This window comes from Gobius niger, assembly GCF_951799975.1.
Source record: "Gobius niger genome assembly, chromosome: 1".
NCBI classification, from domain to species: Eukaryota; Metazoa; Chordata; class Actinopteri; order Gobiiformes; family Gobiidae; genus Gobius; species Gobius niger.
The window spans coordinates 34,136,674-34,148,960 of NC_136852.1; the positions used below are offsets into that span (position 1 = coordinate 34,136,674).

At 44.4% G+C, this 12,287-nt stretch overlaps 2 protein-coding genes and 1 long non-coding RNA gene across 3 annotated transcripts; 1 reads left to right on the forward strand and 2 right to left on the reverse strand.

Annotated features, from left to right (window-relative positions):
* Nucleotides 1–825: 825 nt before the first annotated feature.
* polr1g (RNA polymerase I subunit G) lies at nt 826–4,879 on the reverse strand. The gene is made up of 3 exons (XM_079560188.1): nt 4,737–4,879; nt 3,720–3,855; nt 826–1,717 (listed from the first exon to the last, which is right to left on the reverse strand). The coding sequence occupies exons 1-3, from the start codon at nt 4,816–4,818 to the stop codon at nt 1,228–1,230; spliced, it is 708 nt and encodes a 235-aa protein (XP_079416314.1). The 5' UTR covers nt 4,819–4,879; the 3' UTR covers nt 826–1,227.
* A 437-nt stretch (nt 4,880–5,316) lies between these two features.
* LOC306965451 (interferon regulatory factor 2-binding protein 1-like) lies at nt 5,317–6,799 on the forward strand. Its single transcript, XM_079559895.1, has 2 exons — nt 5,317–6,324; nt 6,494–6,799. The coding sequence occupies exons 1-2, from the start codon at nt 5,327–5,329 to the stop codon at nt 6,768–6,770; spliced, it is 1,275 nt and encodes a 424-aa protein (XP_079416021.1). The 5' UTR covers nt 5,317–5,326; the 3' UTR covers nt 6,771–6,799.
* A 2,030-nt stretch (nt 6,800–8,829) lies between these two features.
* On the reverse strand, nt 8,830–9,280 carry LOC306965780. The gene is made up of 2 exons (XR_013793066.1): nt 9,193–9,280; nt 8,830–9,090 (listed from the first exon to the last, which is right to left on the reverse strand). It is a non-coding gene; the product is annotated as an uncharacterized lncRNA (long non-coding RNA).
* Nucleotides 9,281–12,287: the final 3,007 nt, after the last annotated feature.

The window sequence follows — 12,287 nt, forward strand, 5'->3', positions numbered from 1 at the left end:
GAGCTGAAGCTGTGAGAGCAGCAGGACAGACGCCATAAGACAGCAACTAATGAACATTTTAGTAATCGTTTATTCTGCAGATTTAATTGTATTGTAAGAAGCTCTTAGTGCTTATTCTGCTTTCTGATTGGAGAATTGTCCCGAGACACAGATATTTATTAAATATAAAATGTTTGAAACAGCCCTAAATGCGATGCAAGTCAAGTCAGATGAGCAACAATTTTTCACAATAATGTAGGCGTCACAGCCTTCATATAGCCGTCATATAGCCTTCATATAGACTTCATATAGCCTTCATATAGCCTTCATATGGCCTTCATATGGCCTTCATATAGCCTTCATATGGCCTTCATATAGCCGTCATATAGCCTTCATATGGCCGTCATATAGCCGTCAATAGTTATAAAATGTCTTTAAGTATATATAGTATATAGTATATAATACTAAGTAATTGTTGGTAGGTCAGAGCACACAGTAAAACTCACTGTTCAGTTGAGTTTTTATTGTCAAAGTCATATACAGGCACATACAGAGAATATTATTCCTTGGAATAGTGGAACCTGTCACTGTGCTTAAACAAAGTTTAGAGTGTCCGAAGGCTCCAGATCGCACTCGGCTTTGCACAAAGCTGAGGATTCAGGGTCACTGCTTCTGCTCATGATGCACAAAGCAAAGACAGATGGACGAGGTTGAGCGTATAAACATACAGTACTTCTAATGCTCATCACCAAAGCATTTACATTTCCGTGCTGCAGGAATCTTTTGCCGTTCTTAGTGAGGTTTCAGTGCGAACACAAGCGGAGGGGCTGGGGGAGTAAGCACGGGCCCCCCCCTTTGAACTATGGGTCAAATATGGGTGCTTGATGAGAGAAAACAAATATCATACACCAAAAACCCTTCCATGGGGTCGAAGAGAACAGACCTGCTCTGACCTGGTGGTGTGAGGGTTAAAGTGATAGTCTGTAAGTTTGCAAAGTGAGGAGAGAAATCTCCTCCCACTCCCTCCTGATTGGACCGGACAGGCCGATTCATGGAAAGCTTGTCTCATTGGTCAAAGTGGTATCCCAGGGATTCTGATCAGTGTCTGAAAAAATATGACTATTAAAAATTACTTAATTATGTTACCTCAAATTTCAGACCTAGGCGGTCAATTATACACATCTATAACATTTGTAAAACATTTAAACTTACAGACTATCACTTTAAGGTGAGTCTCTTTGACACAAACTACTCTGCACTTTTAGACTTCTTTTTCTTCTTCTTCTTCTTGACCTCCGGCTGCTCTGCGAAGCCCATGTCCAGCGGCTCGTCTTTGACCTCAGTCTTTATGACCGTCTCGGTTACCGTGGCGTCCACACACTCGCTCGCCTCCTGCGGCTCGCTCTTAATCTTCCTCTTCCTCTTCCTCGGCGACTCGGCCTGGCGTGGACAGGCCGCGGAAAAGTGCTGAAACCGCTGTTTGAGCCCCGAGGGCAGGCAGGGGGGCGGGATGGCCCGAACTACGTGAGGAGTCTGCTCACCGCCGTGATCGCCGTGGCTCTCGCATATGCTTATGAGTCCGGAGAAGGGCGGGGCCAGCGAGGTGGGCAGGGTGAGGAGGCGGAGCTCAGGACAACGGTCTGAGGAGCCCAGGACGCTGTAGGGCCGCTCTGTCCCATCTGCCGACGTGATGCTCACCGTCTCCAGGCCGCGCAGGGGCAGCTGGACGCCGCTGAAACTACAACGGGACAGTGTTAGGTCCTGCTGCACCACACGGGAAATCACAAACATGTCACATTTATCCACATTGTCCAGATTTAACTCATCCAGGAGCATTTAGATTTGACAACAGACTGAAATATGGACACATGCATTTCAGAACATGTTAGGTGGTTTTAGGCCTGTCATGATAATATTGCGACTTAACAGTTTAATTGTACGTGCCTCGGTAGGAACCGAGGCACGTACAATTAAACTGTTAAGTCGCAATATTATCATGACAGAAATCTAAGCTAAACAGAGGCTAGTTTTGATCAAAATCACAGATTTTTTTCCTAGAAGCGGAGATATTGCATGTTTTATGAAACACTCTCCTTTCCTCCTTATATATGAAATGCTTAAAGGGGCTAGATGCAAGCTAGCCATTTTATACTCACTACTGCCACCTCAGGTCATAGGTGTAACTGCAGCTTGTATATTAAGCTTGTGCATGATGGCACTTTGGACCCGAATTAACACCTTTCTGAGTGACAGTGCAGGATTTTAGAGGCAGTTGTGGTGAACAGGTCTGAGCTCATTCTACACATTAGGACATTGTTGAAACATGTAGGGGGAGGAAAATACTTCATTTTAACATTTTTAAACTCCGTATAGTCCCTTTAAATGCAGTTCACAACCGCAAATCCATTAATTAAAAAGGTTAAACGAATCTGTCCCATGTCATTTTAAAGTCCTTAATCCTTACAAAATCCACGGGGTTTGTGCACAACGGTGACGGCGTATTGATGATGGCTCCATGAGCAGGCACGAGCCGTATGTTCGCTGTTCACCTGCCGCTCGTCCCCGGGCGTCGCCAAAATGCGGGCTGGAAAGCATGTGTATTCCTGCTGGATCTATATTCTCTGCTTTTGAGTCCATGATACAAACCTCATAGTCTTCGGACAAACATCCACTGCTCAGCTGTTTCCTGCTAGTTTCCATCCCAGACATGACCATGGCCTGTGCGCTCCGTACTGCAGCAGCTGACATGGAGTTGGAGTTGTTTTTGTTTTTTCCCCCTTTCCATGTGCACGATAAAATAATTAAAAGGCAACAGACGCAAATCCCAGTCAATCTTGGCTTTTTCTTTAAAGCCAAGAGTATTTATTTGCTACAGCCTAATAATAATTACTGTTTTATTAAAAAGTGATCATTATTGATTGTGAACATCTGTCATTTATCCGTCATAACTTGTAAATAAGTCTGGAGTAAGAGCCGCTGCAGTTTGCGCAGACTGTGCTCGCGCAGTTAAGTCATTTGCATATCACATTTGTGGCACTAATAATACGCACAGTTTCCAATAGTAAATCAGGAGCAACACACCCACACGCTTGTCGGGGCCCGTGCGACTCCCTCTGGCGGCCAGGTGAGGACACTCCCGCGGGAGACTCGGGAGCGGGCAAGGGGGCGTCGGAGGCGGGCGGGATTGAAATCCATTCCCGTGCAGGTCTCTATCCCAAAGCGCATCTTTTTCAAAACACTGCTCGGAAACACACGTCACGTGACTCAGGCTGAAGTGTTTCATGAAACACCATTGTTTAAAAACCCTTCACTGGGGCGTCTGTGTTGAAACATGGTCAAACCATATGACTTTGGACCCACAGACATATCAATAACATGGTTGAAACACTGGAAATGTGGTTGTAATGACACTTTGCCACTAGATGTCACTGTGGAGTGATTCAACTGTGATTCGAGGCTCAGTCACTTCAACTGCTTCAATAGTCTGTTATTTGTAAAAGATGTCATCTGTGGGTAAGATCAAGCCATGTCCAGTCCACTCCTCTGACCTCCCAACAGTGACGTAGAATCAAAGACAATCACCAGAGTCAATATATTTAAACTATACTGAGGCAACAATCACAGAGCCAATAGTGGAAATTCAAATGTTCTGAAGCTCTGGCCCAGAATCAGACCAGGACAAACTCCTTCAGTGTATGAGGCAGTCGTCGGCTCAGAGTAAATGTGTGTTTGTGACTGACCTCTCAGGGTTGAAGCCGGCGGGGGCTTTGATGAGCCAGCGCTCGGTGTCGCTGCCGTCACTGCTGCTCAGAGTGGAGCTGCAGGGTTTGTAGCTGAAGGGCACAAAGTCAGCCGGACACTGGAACCTGTCCCCCTCTGGAAAAACACCACACTTTGATTCACTGGCACACCGGTATTTGTTCAAACTATGATTTATTGTAGGGAGGAGTTAGGGTTAGGATTAGACATAAAGCTAAAATAGTCTTCATCTTAAACGAAGTCTAACAAGTTTAGGCGTCAAGGCTTAACTGCAGTCACAAATATGTTAGTGCTTTCTCTAAGTCATGTCCGATGAGTGTTTCCAATATTACCGACAGAAGTGCAAGAACATTTCAAATCACAGTTCTGTTCAGACTTGATGACCTATTACCCAGAGGTGGGTAGTGGAGATTACCTTTACTTAAGTAAGAGTAACCTTACTTTGAAAGGGTTTGACTCAAGAAGTAAAACATAGTGACCAAAATAATGACAAGTAAGAGTCAAAAAGTACCTGAGGAAAATGCTACTTGAGTAGTGTGAGTACGGAATACTGTTTGAGTAAGTGTGATTCACGATCTTGTGACATAATGATGAGAAACAAGACATGAAATTGAGTAAAAAATCGGTGTATTTCCAAAGGAAATGCCTGAAAAACATAATTTCACCGTAAAAAAAAAAAAAGTACATTTGAAACAAACTATTTTTAAAGTTTTTGCCGCTTTAAGATTTACTCACTGTGGAATGAGTAACTTTGATTTTTACTCAAGTAAGAGTATAATACTTCATTATGATATTACTCAAATAAAAGTAAAAAAGAGAAGTAAAAAAAAGTACCGTATGGTTTAACTACTAACTCGTCCAGCAGAAAACGTACATTTTCAGAGTAGACTACTTCAGCAGGTGTTTGATCTCTGATACACAATAACAATATGTCTCAGAATCCTCCAAAGGAACGGAGGTTTCTCCCCTGCCCCGTGTGTGTCGGGGGTAAACATTACCTGTCCGCTCTGGATCTGCCGGTGCATCAGCGCCAGGATCCCCGTTTTCCCTCGAGGACGTCGATGATCTGCCGTGAGGCATTTTAACTCAAGATTCATAAATAACTAATAAACAATGTTCTCGGATGTTTTGCCCAAGCGCGTGGCTCTGAAATGCGCACGTTTCTATGACGAACTCTGACCTCTGACTAAGGACACGTGACTTCCGCTCCCTTTTCTAGAGTAGTTTCTAATGTATCTCCAGTGATGCTGCACTAGCGCGAGAGAAGAAGACTAGGGACTGCAACTCCCACAATGCACCATTACTATGTTACGTAACGTCACTTCGCCTGTCGGGAGTTGACAGCAGAGAAGAGTAGGCCGAAGTCTGCAAACAAAACAAGCGTCCGAGAGCGTCGCCTCCGAACAAATCTATGTCTTTATCTCCTCTCAGTGATGTGCGGCACGAGTGTTGGGAAACCATTGGAACTGTAATATTTTAGTTGTTTGTAGTTTGCTGAACACGACAGTAGCGTGTAGCCTCCGTTAGCAGGCTAGCGGCGGGCTGCTGTTGTTTATGTGGAGGCTGGAGCTAGCATTAGCCGCTCGCTATGTCGTCTCCGTCCTCGTCCAGGCGCCAGTGGTGCTACCTGTGCGACCTGCCGAAGATGCCCTGGACCGTGGTGTGGGACTTCAGTGAGGTGGTGTGCCGTGGCTGCGTCAACTACGAGGGCGCCAATCAGATCGAGTTCCTGATCGCGAACGCCCGACAGCTCAAACGGAGCCACGGCATGCAGGACGGTAACGTGCGGTCCCCGGGTCCCTCCCCAAACAAACACAGCACGTCAGGCAGAGAGGCGGCTGCGGACACGGCCAGGACACAGCACACTGACCGCTTCGAGCGAGCGGGGAGAGGCGAGAGTGTCGGGTCTGCAGTCAGGGTCCCCCCCAATGGACTACACCGAGATGGACATCCCCAGGAACTGAACCGCCAGAGTCCCAGTGGCAGCAGGCGGCCCATGCTGGGTGCTGCCATCCCTCCCAGCCTTGTATCTCAGAGTATCGCTGGAATACCCCCGGGGCTGCTGCCTGCGGGCTTATCTGCCAGACCAGCCCCTTTAAGCAACCCAATGATCTTTCCCGCCCCTGTGCTGGCCGAGATGAGCCGCAGACAGCTGGGCATCGGCATGGGCATAGGACCGTTCATTTCCCAAGAGCTGGAGCGTGAGCTGAGTGCTACTCAGTCCAAGTCCCAGACGCCGGTCCACTCTGCTGTGGCGGGCAGCAGCTGCGGGAAAACCACAGGTCTCCCTCTCACTGCCTCAGTTATGGCTGGAGGTGTGAGCCAGACCAGCCCCAAGCCTGCATCTTCTCCTGCTAGACAGCCACGCCCCCTGGCCACTCGGCCCGGAGGAGAGCCCTTGAGTTCCAGCACATCTGTAGAAGCAGCCACCACTGCCCCAGCCTTACCCCACGGAGGAGCATCAGAGCTGGGCTCCGTATCAGGCAGCAGCGGCCACGCTGTGGGAAACACGCTGTCCTGCACCCTGTGCCACGAGAGACTGGAGGACACACACTTTGTGCAGTGTCCCTCAGTGCAAGGACACAGGTCAGTGTCCAATGATCTACCGGACACACCTCATTGTCACATTCATACTACCAATTGTTACATAAGCTTTTGTGAACATGTACATTGACTGAATATTATTGTACAAAATAATGTGAGTCATTCTGATGGAAAAGAAGAGTAAAGATGACACTCTTGTGCTTGTCCTCAGGTTCTGCTTCCCCTGCACTCGTGTGTACATCCAGAGCCGTAGGGCGGACGGAGAAGTGTACTGCCCCAGTGGAGAGCGCTGTCCACTGGATAACACGCCCAACAGCCCGCCCTGGGCCTTCATGCAGGGGGAGGTCACCACCATCCTGGGCTCAGGTGGAGCGGGAGCTGCATCCATCCCAGCCCCTGCCACGGCACCGGGCCCCAGTCCCGCTCCTGCAGCAGGACCAGGGGCCACGGCTGGAGATGTCACTGTTAAGAAGGAGCGAGAGACGTGAGGCAGGTGTGTGGTCTCCACAGGGGAAACCAAGAGCATGCTCGCACTTATTGGTCTGTAGGACTTGGTTCGCTTTGTGAAACTTAAGAATTTAGTTGGGGAAGAGTATGTCATGGTTTGACAAACTTGCGGAAGTGGCTTATCTGCAGATATCAGTTATCTGCACATAAGCCACTCGTTATCAAAATATGACTCCCTCTCGACACCAACGGCTGCCTGTTTGCCCAAAGCTAACTTCCTAAAACCAACTAAACTTCATGTAAACTCAAAGTCTGAGCAAACGTCTGCTGCATCTGCATTTCTGAGCTAAAAATAAGCTCCCAACAATTAGCAGCTCGATTCTGCTCTGTGCCCTTTCACAACATACAGCTCCATGCGCTGTGGGATGGCAAACATACACGTGGAATTGACATGCACCAGACACATGAGTGGAGCACAGACGTGCACTCTGAACAGCTGGGTACAGGTGCACCCATGGCGCCAGGTGTGCCTACAGCAGTCAAACTGTAGGAATGTACAACAATATGTCCTCAACGAAAGTTAATGATGCAATTTATTACAAGCATTTATACGAATACGCCATGTGACAACCAACCCCTTAGTCAGACAACAGGCCCCAGGTGACATGTCCTGGTTTGGTAACATGTGTTCTCTGTCTTACAGTGGAAGAGCATTGGTCCAAACTCTGAACCAGCTCTGAACCAGCACAGGACGAAGCCACTCAGCGAGCCCCCACAACACCGTTACCCCTCATTCAGTCAAGAGGCGCAGTGTGTCCCATCAGCTCCATCCCAGAGAGGGCAATACAGATCACCATCATAACACAACACAGGCTCACCTCACATTATGGAGATGGTCGGCAAAATATTAGTCAATGCAGATGCAATACACAGAACTAAAACATACGCCCCACGTCACACTGACTTCTGAAAACCAATGGAAACTTGTTTTATTCAGGAATATTCTTCCTCCTGATAGGCCACTCTCGCAAAAGAGTGGCATTCCTTTGAACACGCTGGCTGTTCATTTTGTACAAGCACAGGACAGTTTCTGCTCAGAGTCCTACCTTCATGTGGTCAGTGTTTGACCTGAGGCGTTTATTTTTGTTCAGTGGTAAAGATGTCGAACCTCGGACACTAAACTGCCAGCACAATTGATCATCTGTTTTTGTATGAAATCCCTCTGGTCCCACTGTGTACTCTGTGTCATATTGAACACTCTGTGTTCCTCCAATAAAATGGACAGGAAAGAAATGTACCTTAAAACTTATTTTAACTTTGTATATTACAGTAAAATGAGTTGAAGTTTAAGCCAACATTAGACCATTCTGGTGCTTGTTGTTTGCTCTGGTGGCAGCACATACACAGATATGTTTACTCTTGTATTTATCCAGGCTTTTGGACTTTTTGGCCACACAGTATAAATTCTTTGTTAAAATTGTTTTTAGTAAGTTTTGTGTACTTAAAAATGTGGATGGACAATCATTTACTGAAATTGGCCACCTGCTTTAACTGCTTTGCTGCATTTGTGTAGCTGCACTGCAGACTTATTTATATGCCAAACCCTTCTTTGTCTTACTGTAAACCGATAAGAAAAATATCTGTGTATTGACAGTCCATCAAATGTAATTTAAGGAAAGGTGAATGTTTTTGCTGTGTTGGATGAAAAGCCTGCACCAGCCACAAGCCTGTTTCCGAATGTACTCTCCCAACAGATATCTATCCCTCGGCCAAGTACTATGTTATAATCTCTACAGAATGTTAATACCTGTATATGTGCAATCCCCTGTGTCAAATATGCAAGTCTTGGCTAACAATCTACATGTGTTTAATTTCTCCACCTGTTTATAAAAATTCAAAGAAGCAAACAAGCCTTACTCCAATATTAAAAATCTGTTTTTGACCCTTTTTCTGTGGGCCACTCCTGACATTCGGTCAGACATTCACTCGCTTTTAGCAAAGACTGAATTTAGAATGGAACTAAGAGAGGAAGGCTCCACCCATAGTTTTCAGGGTGGGCTAACTGAAGCTCGTTCATGCTAGTACTGTCTAGGTTTTAGGAGCCAGCTCTGTTATTTAGAACAGGGCAAATGTTAAAATAGCAAAAGGGGAAAAAATGGGACAAAGATGCGAGTATTGAGACACACGCGGAGGTCAAGTGGCTGAAAGACGGGCAAACACGTTTCCATTAGAGCAAGGAACGTCCGGAGCCGGCTTCAGATAAGAGAGTTATTAGTCCATTCTTAATTTACAGTCTGTGGAGTTAGTTCATATATAACAACCATGAAGGCTGAGAGGAGACCCTTTGCTGAGGCCCCTGTACTTGGCCCCCTGTTGAAGCTCTGAGGCCCGTGTACTTGGCCCCCTGTTGAAGCTCTGAGGCCCATGTTCTGGCCCCCTGTTGAAGCTCTGAGGCCCCTGTACTTGGACCCATGTTGAAGCTCTGAGGCCCCTGTTCCTGCCCCCTGTTGAAGCTCTGAGGCCCCTGTTCCTGCCCCCCGTTGAAGCCCTGTTTGCCATGTTTGAAACTTTACTCTGAAATGTTTGCTTTATGAATATTTCAGTTGTCGTAGACTAAAAGCATGTTTTCTCTTTTAAAGCGTCCCTCATGTGTGGCCCCCGCGGTGCAGGGCGTTAGTCGATGAGAGCAGTGGATTTGTCATGTCCAGGTCAGCTCAGTACAGAAGCACAGGTTAACCAAAGCTCACTTTAGCCCAAACTAAAGTCATTTCATCTTTTATCAAAAAACGATCTTTTCTTCTAATGCAGCACGGACTATCGTTTATTACAATTCGAAATGTGTACCTAATTTTATATGTGTAATATCAAATAAAGATGGATCTTCTATACGAAGGACATTTTCACATATTTGAGTCTGTGGTCATTCATGCAAACTCAGCATCAGACCTGGTCTACGTGAGACCGGGGCTGGTTGTCACTCGAAATTGCTGGATTGCAAGTGACATCACAGCATTCTAAAGGCCTATACTAGAGGGCCATTATATAGAGACCAGTGACTGATATTAATTCTAATTTTTCCAATCCATACATTTTCTTTTTAGCTACGACTTGTAGAAGTGTAATGCTGTTAATAGGAAAAACTGGCTCCGCCCCCCACTGGGTCCGGTGACATCATCATATTCCAGAACCTGCAACCCAGCAATAGATATTAAAGTCAAAATACAGGCTGTGTGACAGTGACCGTTTGCCCCATTTGCAGGGCTGGTTGTCACAATGTGGTGGGTTGTCCATATTGTTATTAATGGGGTTTTGAACATATGGACAGAACATTTCCTACCATGTGACAGCCATACCCAATTGAAAACAAGACACTTAAAGTGATAGTCTAGATTGCAAAATGAGGAGAAAGCAAGAGTGAAATTTGAAATTCCTCCCCTCCTGATTGAACCATGAAGCCACTCCTAGTTTGCAAAATGACAAAAAGAAAGAACATGCTTTCTAAAGTCAATGATCAAGCTCCTCCCCTCTTCCCTGATTGGACCTGACAGCCGCAGTTCACAGAAAAGCTTGTCTCATTGGTCAAAGCCCGGGGATTCTGATTAGTGTCTGAAATCAGCAAAAGGAGGGACTTAAAGGGGCTAGATGCAAGTTAGCCGTTTTATACTCACTACTGCCACTTCAGGTCATACGTGTAAACTGCAGCTTCTATATTAAGCTCGTGCATGACGGCACTTAGGACCAAAGTAACACCTTTCTGAGTGACAGTGCAGGATTTTAGAGGCAGTTGTGGTGAACAGGTCTGAGCTCATTCTACACATAAGGACATGGCTGGAGCTTGTAGGGGGAGGAACATTCTTAATTGACATTTTTAAACTCTGTATAGTCCCTTTAAGAAAACTATTATTTAATATTACTTACATTACGTCAAATTTCTGACCCAGGCGCTCAATCTATTAACTAAACTTTCAGACTATCACTTTAAAGCTGCTCTCATGACTTAAGCTGCAACTCAAAGACAACTCTATTCAACTTTCTGCTGATCGTAATATCTTCGCTCCTGATGATATTACTGTGCGGACGTGTTAATACGCAATACAACATACCTGTTTTCATCAAAAGACTTAAAACAAGAAATATGGAATTAAATTGATCTAATTTGAAGATGTGTAAATTAAAAAAAACACCTAATACCCTGGATTTTCCACAAAAATACACTGTCCCACTTTACCAATAGCACATTAGTAAAGTGGGACAGCGCTAAAATCTGTTAAAAAAATTAATGTATAAAGATTAAACACTTGATTTTCAGATGTTTTTGCAGATGCATTCCCATATATCATTTATCAACACACATCTGCATGTCTGTTAGTTTAAGTTCTCCTGATTGGGTGTGTTTGTATTTTTAGTAATAAAATATGACACATGAAAAAAAAAAAAATCATTATTAAAATTAAGTGTCCCACTTTACCCATTGTCCCACTTCACCCATATTTCACCCGTATTAGCAGTGGCCGAGTATTGAGCTAGTGAATATTTTGCAGTGGGAGTTACGGTGGTGCATCCAAAAAACAATCGGCTTACCAGTTCAAAAGTCATTCAATCAACATTTATTATATTAGGCCTAATTAAAACAGCTTTAAAACATTAGGGTGAATATGGGTAAAGTGGCACTTTTTGAAAATTCAGTTTTCATTCATTCCACCTCATTTTTTGTTTGGAATTAAATGCTAAAGTCTTTAATGTTATATATTTTTAAAAAGCTTTAGATTCTATTTTACACCAGTGGAGGAAAAAAAGTCAAATGTTTAACACAGAAGCTATAATTTTGCCTCAAACACAGGTTGGTCCAATGATACATTTTTAGAGGTGCTATTGGTAAAGTAAAGTGGGACACTTGTAATTGGTAAAGTGGGACACTATTAACATGGTAATTGTTGTATTCCAAATCATTAATATTATTGTAGCAACTACTTTTATGAATATGTGAGAGGTTATGAAGAGTAATAACCATTCTAATGGTCATTCTAACTGTTTTGTGAGACATATGACCATGATGGACATGTGTCTGACTCCTTCTGCACCAACAGCACAGGTGCAGCCTGTGCTGTTGGTGCAGAAGGAGTCAGACATGTTACAGTGTGGAACATCTAACTGGGACCTTTGGTATAAAATAAAAACAAGAGCGACAGAACAAATGAAGAATAATATTGTAAAGTGCCTTCATCAGATTTGTTTTTGTTTATAAATGAGTGAGGAATAATATGAAGGACATGCCCAAAAAAACACATGTTAATCTGTGAACTCAGGCTGCCTTTGATTGGTGAAGTATACGGGAACAAGCATGTTTTAAAGATTTGCAAAGAAATATATATAGAGCCGATATTTTAAAAAAAATTAAACAATTAAAGAACTTAGAAACCTAAAAGAACAACTAAATGTTGAAATGTTGCTAAACGGCGATCAACAGTTCGTAGTGAACAAGAGCTAAAACTTCAATCAGAAATGTAATCATCAGAAAACTTAATCAAAACAAGAAATATAGAGTTAAATTGATCTCA

What these genes read in the sequence shown, in the direction of transcription:
- LOC306965451 (XM_079559895.1), top strand. Translation starts at nt 5,327, where the DNA reads ATGTCGTCTCCGTCCTCGTCCAGGCGCCAGTGGTGCTACCTGTGCGAC. An exon ending in CCCTCAGTGCAAGGACACAG is followed by an intron (nt 6,325 to 6,493) that starts GTCAGTGTCCAA and finishes GCTTGTCCTCAG; the next exon opens with GTTCTGCTTCCCCTGCACTC.
- polr1g (XM_079560188.1), bottom strand. Translation starts at nt 4,818, where the DNA reads ATGCCTCACGGCAGATCATCGACGTCCTCGAGGGAAAACGGGGATCCT. An exon ending in GGCAGATCCAGAGCGGACAG is followed by an intron (nt 3,856 to 4,736) that starts GTAATGTTTACC and finishes GTGTTTTTCCAG; the next exon opens with AGGGGGACAGGTTCCAGTGT. An exon ending in GCCGGCTTCAACCCTGAGAG is followed by an intron (nt 1,718 to 3,719) that starts GTCAGTCACAAA and finishes GTCCCGTTGTAG; the next exon opens with TTTCAGCGGCGTCCAGCTGC.